This window comes from Culicoides brevitarsis, chromosome 1 (assembly GCF_036172545.1).
Source record: "Culicoides brevitarsis isolate CSIRO-B50_1 chromosome 1, AGI_CSIRO_Cbre_v1, whole genome shotgun sequence".
Taxonomy (NCBI): Eukaryota; Metazoa; Arthropoda; class Insecta; order Diptera; family Ceratopogonidae; genus Culicoides; species Culicoides brevitarsis.
In genome coordinates this window covers 10,313,164-10,332,210 of record NC_087085.1, presented here as the reverse complement: position 1 = coordinate 10,332,210, position 19,047 = coordinate 10,313,164, and the positions used below count along the sequence as shown (strand labels likewise).

General features: G+C 24.7%; 1 protein-coding gene across 1 annotated transcript; it reads right to left on the bottom strand.

Annotated features, from left to right (window-relative positions):
- Positions 1 to 7,208: 7,208 nt before the first annotated feature.
- Positions 7,209 to 16,613, bottom strand: LOC134837249 (centrosomal protein of 131 kDa). The gene is made up of 12 exons (XM_063852616.1): positions 16,587 to 16,613; positions 16,112 to 16,351; positions 13,322 to 15,089; positions 13,122 to 13,257; positions 12,901 to 13,053; positions 11,485 to 11,915; positions 11,179 to 11,386; positions 10,889 to 11,114; positions 9,315 to 9,526; positions 9,041 to 9,212; positions 7,720 to 7,841; positions 7,209 to 7,454 (listed from the first exon to the last, which is right to left on the bottom strand). Exons 1-12 carry the CDS (start codon positions 16,611 to 16,613, stop codon positions 7,322 to 7,324), a joined length of 3,828 nt encoding a protein of 1,275 aa, XP_063708686.1. The 3' UTR covers positions 7,209 to 7,321.
- Between the last annotated feature and the right edge of the window lie 2,434 nt (positions 16,614 to 19,047).

Here is a 19,047-nt window from a genome sequence, read left to right as displayed (position 1 = left end):
AATGATTGTGATTCCGTATCAACGTTCAAGTGAAAAAAAAAGGTTTTTGTGCTTTTGTTTGTCGAAAAATTAAAAACTTCTCAATTAAGCTTCTTTTGTCATGATATTTGCATTTGTGCGGGATCCTTTTTTTAGTTGAAGTGTGGCGGAATTGTGTAAATTTGATGAGTTTTTTTTTGTTAAACAGGAAATTGAATTGAAGAATAAATAATTAAAAGAAAAAACTTAGAGATCTAAAAAAAAAATGAATTAATATTTGGTTTTGTATGAATTTTGATAATTTTTGTTTAAAGTACTCATGATGGTTTAATTAATTTTTTTTTTAAATAAATAAAATTAAATAAATTAATTTAAATTAAAATAAATTTAAAATTTTAAATTAATTTAATTAAATTATTTTAATTACTTAACTAATTAATTATTTATTTAAATTAAATTTTTATCATTATCATAATAATTTTATTTTTCTAAAAATATTTTGATAAAAATTTAAAAAATTAATAAAATTAAAAAAAAAAAATCAATTATTTAACAAGAAAGAAAATATGAAATATTTTATTTAAAAATAAAAAAAAAATATCTAAAAATTAGCCAATTTGAAAACGAATTTTTAATTTATAAATAAATTTAATATTTTAATTAAAAAAATATATTTATTTTAATCAAAGTCAATGAAAAAAAATATTTTTTTAATCATTTAGTTTTTTTTTAGAATTTTTAGTCAAAAATAAAAAAAAATATTTAAATAGGTATGCATTATTAATTTTTAATTTTTAAAAATTTAAAACAGTAAAATCTCTTAAAATCAGTCAATATTTAGCAAATAATTATTACTTCCCCAATTATCCTCTTGTTTATTATTTTTTAAATGTATATTTCGACTAAATTTTAATGAGACTTAAATCTCAAGATTTCTCGAAATTTATTTTAAAATAATTTGCGGATTAATTTCAAAAACACTCGCATTTTGTTACAACGAACAAATATTTCAACCGCAATTATTGAGGATTAAACACTTAAATTTCAATTAATTTCACAAGCAAAACCATCATTACACAAAAATAAATATCGGATGAAATTTAATTCCATCATTTACAGCTGTACCAATTACAATTTCTGAGAAAAAAGTTTTTACGCAAAACATAAAAAAATATATCTAAACCAGTCTAGACATCGTTTCCAAGGTGAAAAATCTATTATTTTTAGATGTAAACTGATGCAACGTAACTGAAGTAACCTTATATTTATGAATCGAATGTCAGTCAAAATTTTCGTTGAATTGTTGGAGAATTTTTAGATGGTTACATAACAAAAATTCAAGTCGAGAAGCATTTCAATGAAAATTATTTTATATTTTTTAATTTAAAAAGGCGCTATTAAAAACTCTTTAACACCCGAATTTATTCATTATTTCATTCTTTCTCAATTTTTAAACACTAATCTCGCACTAAATTAGGATTACTTGAATTTTTGAGCATATTTTTGTTCGTCGTGTAACAAAAGAAAGGAGGAAAAAAATAATAACGACGCATAATTTAGTGTCCGAAAAAGAAAAAAAAAACATCTTTCGCTAAATTTTAAGAAGATAATTTCATGTAATATATTTTACTTTTATTCCTCTTCTCCTCGGGAATGTTTGCCCGTTTGCTCACTTTGCGCTAATTTGCTTGTGTATATATTTGCTTATACTTATTTTGACCAGTAATTTATATTTTTTTGTGTAAAAAAATAGCAACATCAGCCATTAAAGAGGGAGAGAAAAAAAAATAATAAAATAAAAAATTATCTACGTTAATAATTTAAGTTGAGCCATATAATAAAAATGTAATAAAAGGAATGTTTTGCTATTTTTTGCGTTCAGAACGGTTTTTTTTTGTTCTACAATTTCTATTGCTTCGCATTCTTTCCTGCTTTTGTACTGAAGGAGAAACATGGGCAATTAAAGCCTTAATGGTTGACGATTATTTAGTATTACAAACACACTCAACGTCGTCGACCATCGTCGGCACCGAGATAGATAGACTCGACGAGAAAAAGGCGCATGAGATGATAAATGCTTTGTACATTTTAATTCGCTGGAAAAAAGTGCATGTACCTCGGGACAAGTGAGTGAATGAGTTGAGACGGGAGGGTAATGTGGCATGATAATTGAAGGTCGTTTTATGTTGTGTTTGCCTCATTTTTCAATGCGGGACTCGAGAGTGATACATTGGAATTACTGGCAACGAAGAGAAAATTATAAATGACGTTGGAGTGCATTTGTTTTGCGATCTACGAGTGGTAAAGTGCTTGGATTTCATTTATCAAATTTAATTTAAAGTTAATTAAAATTGAGGTTTTAACTTGTCTGAGATGAATTTTTATTCACAAGAGAAAAAAAACATACGATAGATGGATGGAAATGTTTTTTTTTGAGAGAATTTAATTCCTCGGAAGGATTCATTTTAAATCAAAATTAGTTTTGAAAGTTTTCAGATTTATTTTGGATTTTTTTTTTAAATATTTTTATTAAAATAAATTTAAACTCATAAAAAACTATTTAATTAAAATTTATTTTACAAAAATTTTAGTAAATTTAAAAAAAATCAATTACATAAAATTTTAGTAAATTTTAAAAAAATCAATTAATTTATAAATAAATAAAATAAATAAAAATTTTTTTAGTAAATTAATTATAAAAAATTATTAAATTTAATTTTATTTATTTTTTTTTTTTCAAAATCAAATTTAATATTGTTTCTTAAAATAATTTTTTTAATATAAATTAATTTAAATAATAAATATAAATTTTTTTAAATAATAAATTAATAAAATAAGTAAAAAAAATAATATTAATTAAAAAATAATAAAGTTTAATTTTATTTATTTTTTTAATTTCAAATTTAACAATTTTTCTGAATTTTTAATGATTATTTTCGATCTTTTTTATAAATTAATTAAATGAAGGAATGAAAAAATTAATATTAATTAAATGAAATATATTCTTTTTTATATCATTAAAAAAAATTTAATCGATTTTTAATGAAATAAAAAGAAATAAAAAATAATGTTAAACTCTCCAAAAACGTTTCAAATTTAATTTAAAAAAAAATAAATAAAATAATAAAAAATAAATTACTAAAAAATTTTTCACACATAAATTTTGGTTTATTTTTTTATAAAAGTTTATTTGATATATTAAAATTATTTAATAAAAATTAATAACCAAACGTCAATTTTTTATTTAAAATAAATTAGGAATTTTAAGAAAATTCTTTTAAAATTATAAAATCTTTTTTAAATTAGAAAAAAATAATTTTTTAATGAATTTTATTATTTTTTTTTTATTTTTTGATGATTTAATTAAAAAATACTTCAATTCGAATAAAATAAAAAATTTTCATTTAAATTATTTTTTTTAAAAATACATTTGTCTTTCCTTTCTTCACATATATTTGACACGTGAAAAATAACATAAAAGCTTTTACAACAGCCATAAATTACTTTTCTCGTCGCATGCGATGATTATTCATGTTCGTGAAAGTTATTAAAAGTAACATAACATTCGCATTACAATTTTTAGTGCATTCGACGCAAGAAACATCAAGAATTCTGTCGGATTATTATTTGCATGTTCAAAATATTTTCGGCAAAACGATAATTACTTGCTCCCCTCTTCTTCAGCTTTTGTTTCAACCCGAAAAACGGAACGCTTAAGAAGAGCAATCAAAATATGATAAGAATAATTAAGCAAAATGGGGGCGAACAAACTCATCTTTTGTCTTATCTCGTTTTTCGTTTCGCGCGCGCAAATGCTCATTACGCAAATTGAAATAATGTACATCTTCATCGGCGTTGCGTTTTCGGGTACTTTTTCGGAATAATCATAATAATAAATAACAAAAACTAAGTTTCTTATCAAATATTTTCATGTCATCTCCGCTTCCAGTTATAATAAAAGATTTTGCTTGTTCATCATCATTAAGGAGCACAAATATTTACCGAGTTTATAGCATCACACATTCACAAAATTAAATGGATTTCGTGCACAACAAGCATATTTTATTTTAAAAAGACGAAGCATCCTCTCCTTCTGCCAGAAAAGAGAGAGATATGTTCGTGTTGTCAACTGTGAGCTACGTGGGAGCAGGTTTTCCCTTTGTTTGTTTGAAATATTTATTTTTAAATGAGTTTTCCTTATTTAATAATCATAATATGGAGAACAAATGTGGAGCATCATTGTTTGTATCCGGAACACGAAGTTTGTATGAAATTAATGGAAACAAATGATTTTTTGTGCATTTTGCATAATTTTAATGAGGTAAGGTGAGACTTTTATGCATTTCTTGATTCAATTTGATACAAAAATTAAATTTATTTTATTTTAAATAATTTTTGCAAAATTTTAAGAAAAATTGTTTTTTATATGCTTTTATGACTTATGTTCAATCTTTTTCTATTCAATTAAAAAAAAAATTTCAAAAATATAATATTTAAATTTTTATTTTGTAATTTTTATATTTTTGTGATATTTTAAATTAATTTAAAAAAAAATTACTTATGTTGAAAAAATAATTTAAAATAATATTTTTAAAAAATTTTTAGGAAAATAATTTTTTTGAAGAAATTTAATAATTTTTTTTTCTTTAAAAATATTAAATTAATATTTTTAGTTTTATTTGAAAAAATAAAATAATTAATAAAAAATAATATTGGAATAATAGCTGTCATTTTTATATTTTTTTTAATAAAATTAATTATTTTTTTTATCTTTTTCAAATTTAAAATAAATTTTTTTTTTTCAAATTTTGTAATTTAATTTTTATTTATTATTATTTTTTTATTTTTTTGATAAAAAAATTATTAAATTTACTAAAGTTTATATAATATTAAAAATAATTGCTATAAACAATAAAAATATGAATAAAAAATAATAATTAATTTTTAAATAATTATAAAATTTTAATTAAAAGTTAAATTTTTCCCATATCAATTTCCTTTAAAAATATTAAAAAGTTTCTTCAAAAATTCCTGTAATTAATTAATTCTCTCAGAAAAAAAGTTTCTTTCATTTCAAATTTTCCTATCCACTGATCTTTCCTCATTCACACACAAACACACACAAATTTCTCGTGTGTTTCACCGAATTTCCCACACCCACAGCGAAAACAATTAAACATCACACGCTCGACTTGAAGTGTGAAAATTGTGTATTGTTAGCTGAATCATTATTATTACAACTGTTGTTGTTCGGTTGGATAGATGGATGGATGGATGGTTGGCTTGCTCGCTTGCTTGTATGAACAATCGGAAATTACAAAGTAAACATTTCTCTTGAAACCTGTCATGTTTAAATAATAATGATGCCTTTGTCATTCGCACGACACACAGAATTGGAAAGTCTCCTTTGTTTGCGAACAAAAATGATTTTCGCCTGTGAAAGATCTCACCTGCCGATTGCAATGCGATACGAAAAAAAAATGAAAGAAAAATTACAAAAAAAAAAATCAAGTCGGAATTACTTGGTTCGATGACTTTGCAGAAAAAGCTTCGTTTTTGCCTCTTCATTTACCGCCTCGCAAAATTAAACCGTACCAACAAAATTTCATAATGACCGAGAAAGTTTTGTGTTTAGTGTTTTGTGTTCATTAAAATGATAAGAAAGAGGAAATTTTCTTCCATATCTAAATAATTCATTTGGAGAATGTGTGTGTGTGTGTGTGCTTGTTTGTACAAGTGCTCTTCAAGGCAGATTGTCTTATTATTATTTTTAGGGTATCGTTATTTTAAGAGGAAATTTTATGCAAACTAGTTTTGTTTTCAAGTTGTTGGAACACTTGAGAAACATAAGGAGAACGGCAAGAAGACGAACATGGAGCAGAGGAGTGTGTTGTGTTGATAATTAAAATGATTCTCGTATTTAGTTATAAAATTTACTGAAGCTCATTTGTGTTTTCTATTCACTGTAGCAAAAAGTTTGTGTCTCAAGAACTGAAAATATGAAAAGATTCATGCGAGTAAAATAAAATATTTAAAAAAAAAATATTAAAAATAAAAATTTTGTGAAAAATAAAAATTTGCTTAAAAATAAATCAAAAATAATTGATTTTAAACAAACGTTTTTTAAAAACTTTATTTATTTTATTTTTTTTTTTTTTTTGTATTATTTTCAATAAAATTTTTTAGGTACCTTGGTCAATAAATTCAAAGATTATATTAATTTGTTGAAAAATTTTAAAAATTCTGAAAAAAATGTTGAAAATTTTAATAAATAAATAAAAGTTTCTAATAAAAAAAAATACAAAAAGCAAGCTAAATCCTTAAAAATATTCACAAAGATTTTTTTTAATTTTTAGAATTTTAAATATTTTTAATCTTTTAACAATTTTTGTCAAAATTAAATCTAGTTTGAAAAAAAAAATTTTAAAAATTAAAAAAAAATAAATTAATTTAAGAATTTAGCTTGTTTTGTAAATTATTGAAAATAATAAAATTATTTTAATTTTTTAACCTTTATTTTATTTTATTTATTTATTTTTTTTTGTTTTTTGATTCAAATTGAATATTTAATATTTAAAACAATTAAAAAGCTTAGAAAATTAATATTAAAAAAAAGTTAAATTAATAAAACTCAAAATTTTTAATAATTTTTGAAAAAAATAAATTATTATAAGAAGCGTAAAATTGAACAAATTTTAATATTTTTATTTAAAAAATTGCAAAGAATTTTCACCAATTTTTTCTAATATTTTTTTTTTTTTTTAATTTTTTTAAAAAAATTTGCGAAACATTAGATTTTCACAGTTAAAGAAAAAAATTGTTAGTTGAATTTGCGGCTTGAATGAATGGCTTTCCAAATATTTTTTAACAATTTAACATTTTCAACGAAAACTTGATGCATTTAATTATTTTTTTTTTCTCTAAAACGAAAGTTGCTCGAATTCTCTGAAGCTCCATGGTCAATCTACTTCAAAATGTATCTTGGTAGCAATAACAATTCCTTTTTAGCTTATTTTTGCTCGTTAGTTTGTTGTTTGGGAGAAAAACAAACTTTTTCAAGTAAAGTACTTTGTTGAAGAATTTTTATTGCAATTTACCTGCCTTCTCAATGTTTTTTTTTCGACGTGCAACATTGCAGTCATAAAACATTAGAATAAACCGCTCTCAAAAAAAAAATAGCAAGACATGGAAACACACAGAGGAAAAGTTAAACACGTAAAGACCGATTTATTTATTTAGTTTTTCTTCGTTGTTGAGGACTTGGAATAAGAGAAAAGTCGTTTTGGTTGCCGTGACGTATCAAAAACCGTATTTAGATGTCCCATATGTCACTCAAGTAATATCATTTTTTCACATAATCTTTTCTTTGTTGCTTCACAATGGCATCCAATTTCAAACATTGTTCTTTTAGTCTTGTATTGTCTTTCTGTAGAGCCTCCAGCGTTGCATCTTTCTTCTCGATTGCCTTTTGAACTCTGTAAGAAGTATTTTTTTTGTGTATAAATAAATAGCAAAACACAAAAAAAAAAGCTCAGAGAGAGGAAAAAAAAAGGTAATTTATAAAGATAAGAGAAAAAAAGAACGGATAATGTTAAAAATCGTTTTCGAGTGTGGGTGTTGTATCGTTATAAAATATTGACTTAAGCAGACGGATTTGTATTTGAATTTAAGAAAACAAAAAAAAAATCGAACAAGAACAACAAAAAAATAATAATGAGCTGATGAGACAATTTATTTTACCTCGAGTATATCCGTTGAATTTCGGCATCTCGTCCTTCGCGCAGTGTTTTCAGCTCTTTTTCTATTTCCTTCCTGGCTTCGAGTCGAACATTTTCCTTTTCCTTCATGAAATCGTCGCACATCTGAATAAAAAAAACGAAGCAAAAGAGCATGTTTTACACTCACATTTGATTTGATGGCAGCAAAGATACCAAATATAAATCATTCGAATGAAAATGTGTTGATGAAAAGGAGCAATCGGAACCAGGGATGTATTAGAAGCTTAAGGCTTCAATTTTTTCAAGGATTATTTAAGGATATAATTAATTTTCTTATAAGATTTAAAAAAATATCTTCAAAATTTTACGTTTTTTTTAATATTTGTTTAAAAAAGTATTTTAAATCTTTTTTTTATTTAAATTAAATCTTTTTTTAATTATTTTTTTTTTATTTTAAATTATAATAAATAAATAAAATATGTTGAAATTCTTTTAAAAAATTATTAATTTTAAAAATTTAGACAAAAAATAAAGTTTTAATTTTACAAATATATTTTAATAAATATTTTTTACCCACTTTCATAAAAAATAAATTTAAATAAAATGAGAGAAAAAATTTTTTTAAAAAATCAGGCTTATTTAGGTAAATATTTAAAATATTTAGATAAATAAAAAATTTTTTAAAAAAAATTATAATAACTTAATAATTTTTGGATTTGCAAATATTCTTTAATTAAAGTAAGTTAAATTTTATGTTTTATAAGATTTTTCAAAACTTTAATTGTTTTTAAATTAAATTGATTTTGGTCGAAATACTAAAATATTAAAATACATAAAAAAAAATAAAAAAAAAAATAATATGAAAATTAAAATTATTTTTTTTCTTATCTCATAATATTTATTTTTTTTTTAATTTTTTTTTTTAAATATTTTAATTTTTTTTATTATTTTTTTTCAAAATTTTAATAATATTTTTTCCTCAAAAACTAAAAATATATTAATTTTTGAAAAAAAATCTAAAAAATTTAAGAAGTTTTTAAATGAAAGAAATTTCTCTGTCAGAAAATGCAATTATTGTGCCCCATTTCCTGCTTTTTCTTCCTCTTGTCACCCTGGCATGCCGTCAAAACACAAACTTTGCATGTTATGATATATCTATTGAAATTTTGGCTGACATCCAAATTGAAAACAGTATTATCTTTATGTATTCATGACAAAAGATTTATGATTTGTTCCTTTTGCTCCGACATCACCGCCCGACAAAACGGCAGGAAAATGCAACAGAATCGAAATATGTTGCACGTACACAAAAAAATCATCGATCGACCGAAAAAATTTTTTACCTTTTTGAAATGAGTTAATTGTGTGTCTAACTGCTTCACGGTCGCCTGCAAATTGGTGATATTCGCTTCACACTCCGCCAGACGTCCCTTACTCTCGATGTACTTTTCCTTCGTTTCGCTTTCCTGTTTTTCCAATTCTGCAATTTCCCGTTCGTACTTTTCCTTGACGCGACTGCGGAAGAATGAAACGAGATAAATGGGATGTAATTAAATAAAAATCAACAATACACGACGACGCGATGCGTGCAAAAGAGATGAGAGAATATAGTCATACTTCATTTTAATTTCAAACTCCTGCTGATTTTTTAATGCCTCGCCATCAACTTTCGCGATAATAGATTCAATTTGTCTGTCTCGCTCGGCTCTACTTTGTTGCCTGATATAATTCTCCCGTTCGCATTCACGCAATTTCATGCTTGTCTCGTACTCGCGTTTCCACACAGAAAAGTCTGTTTCAAATTGCTCCTCGAGTTTTTTCATATCGTTCTAAAAAAAAAAGAAAAAAAAATAAGTAAGAAAGACGACAAAAGAAAATGTGATAAAAATATCTTTTCTTAAAGAGGCGATTAAATTTAATATTTTCATTTTTTTATCACCCCCTCGTTTGGTATTTAAAATTATTAAAATTATTAAAATTATTAAAATTATTAAAATTATTAAAATTATTAAAATTATTAAAATTATTAAAATTATTAAAATTATTAAAATTATTAAAATTATTAAAATTATTAAAATTATTAAAATTATTAAAATTATTAAAATTATTAAAATTATTAAAATTATTAAAATTATTAAAATTATTAAAATTATTAAAATTATTAAAATTATTAAAATTATTAAAATTATTAAAATTATTAAAATTATTAAAATTATTAAAATTATTAAAATTATTAAAATTATTAAAATTATTAAAATTATTAAAATTATTAAAATTATTAAAATTATTAAAATTATTAAAATTATTAAAATTATTAAAATTATTAAAATTATTAAAATTATTAAAATTAAAAATTATTAAAATTATTAAAATTATTAAAATTATTAAAATTAAAAATTATTAAAATTATTAAAATTATTAAAATTATTAAAATTATTAAAATTATTAAAATTATTAAAATTATTAAAATTATTAAAATTATTAAAATTATTAAAATTATTAAAATTATTAAAATTATTAAAATTATTAAAATTATTAAAATTATTAAAATTATTAAAATTAAAAAATTAAAATTAAAATTAAAATTAAAATTAAAATTAAAATTAAAATTAAAATTAAAATTAAAATTAAAATTAAAATTAAAATTAAAATTAAAATTAAAATTAAAATTATATAAAAAAAATTCCCCTCCTCCTTTTCTTCATAAAATCCTTACCAAAAATGATAATATAAATTTTTTTCGCCTAAGGAAAAGAAACAATACACGAGAATTTTCTTAAAAATGCGTGAAACGTCGTTTCATAAACACCAAATTTAGGCAAACGAGAACGGCAAAAAAAAAATCTCAAGTCGCGCAAAGGGAAATTTAAATTTAATTAAGTTTAATAACCCATGACTGGTTGATTTCATTTCATATTTTCGCCAATTTAAATGAATTAAATTTGGCGTTGCTCTCGCGTGTTGTCGCCGCCGTTCTCGTTACAAACAAGTTAAAGACGCTTGTTATTGTTATGTTAAACATCTAAATGGGAAAAGATTTTAATTTATATAATAATGTGCCGTGATTTCCGTTTGCGCCTCGATGCTCCGCGCGCTCGCGACAAACAAAGGGGAATTAGCACGAAAAGAATTCGAATGTAAAATAATTGGGTCGTTCATTATCATTTTTTTTTTCGTGTGCGTTTCGTTACCTGATGTTTCAATTCTTTCTGCTTGAGCTTTTCCTTGAACTCGGCTTTGACGTGCTGGAGCAAATCCATGCTTTCGTTCTTCAATTTTTCACGACTCGCGTCATAATTGGACTTTTGCGTTTCGATGTCTTGCCCAATTTTTTGCTTCTCCTCTTCGAATTCTTTGATCAAACGGATTTTTTGTTGCTCGAATAATTTTCGCTCGTCCTCGAGTTGCTTTTCGAACCTTTTTCACGTGAAAAATTGTCTGTGATTTGCATGAAAATGGGAAAAAAGTGTAAATAACGTACCGTTCGACGATGGCGAGACGTTCTCGTTCAATAGCAGCTTCTCTGTCTTTGGCATAGGACTCTCGTATTTTCCGCTCTTCTTCGTCAAAACGTTGTTTCAGTTCGTCGGCCGAGTCAATGAGCTCCTTTTGATGCGTTTTCTTGAGATCAGCGATTTCCTTTTGGTGCTGCGTTTGCATTTTGTTGATTTCCATCTCCAATCCCTTCACTTTTTTTTTATTGCCGCACATTAAACAGAGATTGATAATTTTTTACGAGAATTACGGTCGAGGAATTTTAAATCGAAAAAAAAATGCTCCGTCTTACCTGTTAATTCCTTTATCTTCTTCGTATTGTCACGTACCCATCGTTCTCGACGTAACTTTTCGCCAGCCATTACCGTTTCCTTTGCACGTTCGATTTCGGTCTTTAGTTTGTGTTCCCACGCCTGATTCTGGCTATCCAAGCGACGTGTAGCCGCATTCACTTTCTCACAAAGGTTCGCCTTGTCTTTCAGCAGCTGCTCGATAAATGTTTGATGACGCTGCACAATGTCTTCATAATGCTTCTTTTGCTCGTTCAGGCGCTTTTGTGTGTTCTGCTTCTCGAGACGGACCGTTTTCATCTTTTCCGCACGAACATTCGACACGTGCTCCTTGCTCAGTTGTATTGCATTATTTAATTCATTTACTCGCAACGAGAGGTTAACTATTTTCCTGCATAATTGATGATTTGTTAGCATAAGTAGCTCGGAAACTCTGCGGAAAAACGAAAAAAAAAATGTGAAAGAAAATTACAAGTCATTGTCGAAAAAAGAAAAAAAAAATCAAATAATTTCTCAAAAGGCAACTTTAAATTTATTTTAAGTTTTTAATTTTATTTTTTTCCAAAAATTTTTATCTTATTTTTTAAAGGCAATAATACGAAAAATTTTTAACCAATTCGTTAAAATTTAACTATTTTTAATTAATTTAATTTTAAATCAATTATAATTTATTTAATTAAGAAAAAAAATAAATTTTCTTTATGTACCTTATTATAAATTTTTTAATTTCATAAAAAAAGTCAATATTATTTTTTAAAAAAATTAAATCATTTAATTTTAAAAATAAAAAAATAAACGAAAATTAAAAATAATAATTTAAAAATGAATAAAAGTTAATATTTTGAAAATTAATATTTTTTAACATAAACTAGTGATTTTTTAAAAATATTTTTAATTTTTTTTTTAAATTTTTTAAATAAAATAATTTTTTTAATAATTTTTAAAAAAATTCACTTCATAATTTTTTAATTGTTAATTTTATAAAAAAAATATATTAAATAATTCCAATATATATAAAAAAATATACATAACTTAAATTATTAAATAATTGAAAGAATTGTCAAAAACTTCAGAAAAATTTCAAAAATTAATCCTGATATTAACTTAATTTTAAAATAATTAATCAAAATTTTAAATTTATGAAAAAATAAATTAAATTATTTAAATTAATAAAAATTTAATTTAATTTAATTTTTTAATTAATTAATTAATTTTTAAAATAAAAAAAAATGTAAAATAAAATAAAAAAATATTAGACAAAAAATTTTTTTTAATTTTTAATATTTTGCCATTCAATTTATTTATTTATTTTTTTTTTTGAAGAACAAAAATTAAAATTTAAAAAGCCTTTTTTTTACATTTTTTTTTAAATTCAAAAAATGCGTTTAATTGAACAATGAATCGAAAAAAACACTTACTTTGGAATATCATCTGTTGAGTCAGGCTCAAAAATAAATTCCATCTCCGACGTGGCATCATCGCCCGTTATACGCCCATTTGACGTCTTCCGAATATTCTGCAACGTCTTTTCACATTTCGTATCTACCTCATCCAAGTAATGCAATATTTCGCTATGACATGGAAAAAATTTCAACTTTAATTTAAATTTGACGAGAAATTTTTTTTGTCATCGTCTCACCTCACTTTACTACTTTCCTTCGACGTGGTTGTCATTTTATCATCATCACTGATCATGGCACTATCTGGTGACTCGATTGTGTTCAAAATTGTATTCAATTTAAATTCGACATCTGTTTTCAGTGATTGGAATTCACCTGTGTGCAAAAAAAAAAATTAAATAACGTTCGCTTCAAGGAAAAAAAAATTGATAAATTTTACCTTTATTTCCTTTCTCATCTTCGATTTCCTTGATAACCGAGACAATTTCCTCGTAGGGCGAGTCCGTATCTAATCCGTCTTCGGTGCTGTAATTTCCCTCATCCTCCGATCGTCCCGTCGCTTTTTGCCACGCGTTCGTTCGTAAATTCAGGGATTTTGTGTCGCTCGTGTTGTTCGTGCCTCCGAGCAAACTTGCGGTATCGGAAAAGGCGTCGCTATCATGAATCGACATCCAACTCACCACTTTGTCGATTTCGAATTCGTCGATGCCCCGATCTTCCCGCAAGGCAGGCACAGATTTCGTCTTTCGCATCTTCGACGACGTCGAAATGGGGGCGGATTTAATTCGATTACTCGTCATTTTCGGCGGTTTTGTGTCTTTTTGCTTCTTTTTGTTGCTGCTCGTCGTTGTCCCGGTTTGCAGATCATTCAGTTTTTTCATCTGTTTCGGCGGCAAAAGTCGATTATCTTCGGCGGAATTTTTATTTTTGAGGTAATTTTTGAACGTAACGTTGTTCGTGGTCCCCGCAGAATCGGCGGCGTTACTGTTGGAATGCTTAATACTGAAGGCAGTGTTCGTTTTTATCGTATTTTCCTTCTCCCAGACGTTATTTAGACGCACAGCAAGCACTTTATTCGCATCGTCTTTCGGGATTGGCGAGTCGTTTGACGTGAGATCGTCCATTTTCGCATCGAGTTTCATGTCGTCGAACACGGGCCGCTTCGTGATTTCGTTATTCATGGACGACGATGTCTTCGAAACGCTCGAAATGGAGCTCGGGGAGTCTTTGCGCGTCGCATAAATGTCCGTTTTGTATGGCGAATCGGAAAAGTAGTCCCCAAAGTCGTCGCTGGCACGTGATTTTGTCGCGGAATACGGATTTTGCAGATGAATCGTTCGTAGTTCATGCAACTCCTTTTTATATTCTTCGACAATTTTATTGGCTTCTTCGCGTGCTTTCGACTCCATCCGAGCTTTTGCTAAATTTGAGTCGTATGTCAAGCTGCAACGCGACGAATTACAACATTTTGCATCAATTTCATCCGTTAGTGTCTCATCCGTGTCTATTTCTTCAACGCCCATCCCATGCAAATAATTTTCCGTCACCCTAGCCGTTACTGTTGAAGCAACACTCGAATACAAATCCCGATGCTGCAAATTATTCAGCGCTTGTGACGTCGCTGTTGACGGTCTTGGGGGCGCCGTCATTTTCGGCGAATCCGATAAACTTTTATCCGTGTCCTCGTAATCGCCGTCGCTGTAATCGACAATCTCGTAAACGTCATTCGTGCTGAACGAGACGCGACCCGGCAAATCCATGCTTTTGTTGTTGGGGGTTTTAATATTTTTCATTACCCACGATTGATACGACGATTGGTCCTTGTCGTCGGATTTTATTTCAGACTTTAAAATTCCTTTGTTTGTCGTAACAATTTTTGTTTCGTCACTTTTTGTGTTTTGTGATTTTTTCGCATATCGATTGTTGGTTAGTGATGAAGATGATGGCGATTCGGAAGATGTTTCACTTTCGTTGTGTTTTTCATTGCAACTTTTTATCAACGAGTGATTGTCATAATTGTCCTTTTTCACTTTGCTTTTGTTATCATCTTTTGTGGTAACAACACTCATTTTCGATTTAATGTTTTTCAGTTTTTTATCTATTCCACTTGATTTGCACTCAATGTCGGTCGTCGAGTCCCATTGATCGGTTGATTGATCTTCAGAACTCAATAAATTCAGGAGATTTGTTGATGTTGTGTATTTTTTCTGCGAAAATGTTAAATAAAAATTTCATTATTTTTGGTTGAATGGAGAAATTTAATGGAAATGTAGGACATTTTAATGATTTAAAGTGCTTTGAATTTTATTCTAAATAATTTTTAAAAAAAAAAACTTTTTCAATATAAAATTTTTAAAATTTTTCAAAAATTATAATTTTTATGAAAAATTTAATTAAAAGGTATCTTTAAAATTAATTATAATTTAAAATATATTATTTAATGTAAAAAAATTTGAATTAATTTTTAAAAAATAATTTTCTTCTAAATAATTTATTTAATATTTTTTTTTTTTATTTTTAAAATTAAAAATTTTAATTTAAGCTTAATTGATAAATATTTTTTTGTTTTCTCCCAAATATTTATTTTAAAATATTTTTTTTTTATTTTTTTTTAATAATTATTTTATTTAAAAAAGTGAAAATGAAGTATTAAAAAAGTTTCTTTTAAATTACAAAAATAATAATTTGACTTTCATTGAACAAATTTAGTAAAATTAAAATAAAAAATTAATTAATTTAATATAATTAATTAATTTTCAAAAAATATTTTTTTACTCATTTTTCTAAAATTTTTTTTTAAATAATAATTTTAATTAATTAATTCAATTATTTTTTTATTTTTTTTTTAAATATTTTTATTGAATATTTCGATTTTTTTTTAATTATTTTTTTAAAGGAATATTTAATATCGAGTATTTAAAATTTAAAAAAAAAGTTCAAATTTTAACAAAAAATATTAAAATGTTATTTTATCAAAATTAAAAATCAAAATTTTCTTACTTTTTCAGTATTTTTGTGCAAAATAATTAATTTAAATAATTTTTTTGAAGAAGAAAAAAAATTATTTCTCATAATTTTAATTATTTATGCTCAAAAATATGAAATTTTTTAAATATATTTTATTGAAAATTAAGTTTTCATAATTTTTTTAAAATTTTTTTCAAAATATTTTAAAATTTAATGAATTTCATAGCACTTTCAATTATTAAAAAAAAATCACAAAAATTACCTTTGTTGCTATTGTTGATCCACTCAAACTCGCAGAAGCGTCTTCAACTTTGCTATCTGCCGATAACGGTCTCTTTCCTTCGGTTTGTCGTCTTAAAAGCGAATTTTTCTTGTTTCTGCTGTGACTCCCGATGACATTCGCTGACCTCGGACGGTATTTACTGGATGCTCCCGCAGCGAGGTTTTGTTGTCGATTGCTGCCACAAATACTCGGTGGTTCGGAACGCGTTGCTAGGTTAATCTAAAAAGTCAAAACAAATTCGTTGGGGTAGTCAGGGTGCGTGTCTACCGTATTTCAGCACGTTTCATGGTGACGTGTATGCATGTGTTGTATGTGTGTGTGTGTGTGTTAAATGACGCGTAAATTACTTTTCAAACAAATCTCATTAAACAAAAAAAAATTCTTTTCGCGAAAAAAATTTTATAAAATTATTTTTGTGAATGAAATATTTTTTTGTGTGTGTTAAGAGGCTTACCTGCGAACCACGAAGACTCAAATTCATTTTTGGTAAATTATATTTTCCATTTGTGTGCTTTTTAATCCTTTAATTGTGAGTGGGTTTCACATTAATTTCATCTCTTTTTTTTGTTGGTTGCGTAATCCGTGCGTGGATTCAGAAATTTTTAATTGATGTCAACATGAGTTTCTTGCAATTAAATTTTATTTCAATTATTTTTTTTAATGATGTGAATATTCTCGAATTTCCGCTCGAATTTTTTTGTGTTCTTTAGTCTTTGATTGACGAATTACTAATGGAATAATTCTATGGGACGCGAAGGAGAAAGGAGTACCCTTATTTTATAACTTCGCATGTATATTTTATCGCATTTTTGCTTTTTTTGTGTGTACGAGTACTTGAGGCAACTATAATGTTAACTATTGGAGGTGTACGCATACGTTAAATAAATTTGTAGGAACAAAAGTAAGCTCCTTTGATTGAGTACTGGATAAAGTTCTTCGTGTGTAGTGTTTTGTAATAACAACGCACAGGTGTGGATCCCCCTTTTTTGAATTTTTCATTTTGTTTTGATACCACGTTCTTAGTCGAGGTTGATAGTTTTTGTGAGACGGTTCTCAAAGAACCAATTTTACGGTAACTAAAATAAAATAAAATTCAGAAAATTAAAAAAAATAATTTAGTAATTTAATTTAGGCCGTTCCAAATTTTTTCCGATGTTTTTGTCCCAAAACATTTTTTTCAAAATGGGGGGGGGGCAAAATAAAAAAAAAAGTTTTGAAATACTATTTCATACAAAATGACAAAATTTTAACAAATTTGGGCCCTGAATGAATATTTTAGTAGTTTTTGTGGTATTTACATTGAGATTTGATGATTTAAAATTGATCTGAAAGTATTTCAAGTTAAAAATTTTAACAAAAAAATTTCATAAAAATAACCGTCAAAAATTTTTGAAAAATAATTTTTAGGACATATTTTTAGAGAAGAAAATTCATGTAAAATTTCGATTTACAACACAAAAAATTTTAAAAAATGACAGTATTTTAAAAATTTTTTGAAAATTTCTTGAAAAAGTAAGGAAAATGACAAAAAAAGCTCAATTTTGATGAAATTTTTAACTTATTTTTTATTTTGCCCCATTGGATTTTCGGCTTTTGAAATGGGACAGGGGACAAAAACATAGAAAAAAATTTGGAGCGGCCTTAATATATTATTATTTAAAAAAAAATTATAAAATATTAAAAATAAAATTATTAAAAAAAATTATAATTTTTTTTTATTTTTTTATATTGTTATTTTTAATTTTAATAAAAATAATTTTATTTGTATCAAAAATTTGTATTTTGAATAAATTATCAATTTTATAAAAATTTTTATATAAAAAATTATTATTTTTAAATTTAATTAAAATTATAATTAATTGAAAGTAGGTATAATAAATTATTTTTGAAATTCAAGTTGAATAAAAAAATATTTTTTAATAATAAAAAATAATTAATTTTATTGTTTTGTAGTTAAAAAAAATTAAATTAATTAAAATAATTTTTAATTGATTCAATTATAATATGAAAATATAATTAAAATTATTAAAAATTTTTTTTGTTCATAGAATTATTTTTGAAATAATAAAATTTTTGAAATTATTTTAGAAGAATAATAAATAAATTTTTAAATTCAAAAAAAATTAGTGTTCAATAAATTTAAATTTATTTAATTAATTTAAATTATTTTTCAAACGTTTACTATATGAATAGCAAATTAAAAAATTAACATTAATAAATTATATAAAATTCATTGAAGTACAAAAATGAAAAATATTATAATTATTACGAATTAATAACGAATGATTGATTTATTAATTATGCTTGATAATTAAAGTTAATGATGTATTTATTGTTTATAATTATCAAGAATTTATATTAAACATCATAAGTCATAAATAATCATCATTTTAATTGATTTTTTATTCCCTGATAATTTTTTTTCAATAATTATTTATTTTTAATAACTAAAAATAATTTATTATTGTTAAAATTATTAATTCATTTATTTAATTCTTCAAAAAAAAATAAAATAATAAAAATAAATAATTAAATAAAACCGTTTAAAAAAATAAATTCAAGTAACCCTCAGTACCTTTCTCCAAATAGTGCAACTACAATGTTAAGCAAATGACGAACAGACGATGACGATTATTCGCGCGATTTCGATAAATAAAGGCCCGCGTCGATTTCGTGTAGTACTACTAACAGGAAAAACAACAACAACAACAAAAATGACGAACATTAATAATAAATTTAAAACTCCTCTTCATAAAATTTCACGTACGAACAATGTTGCTCCAAGTAAATGACTATAATGAGTTGTGTGAAAAATACAATTTATTTTCCCTACGTCACACACACACTCGCTTCAAAATGCATTTCAGTGTCGTAAAAAAGCGTATTAAAGTTGAAATTCCTCATAACTTCGTATC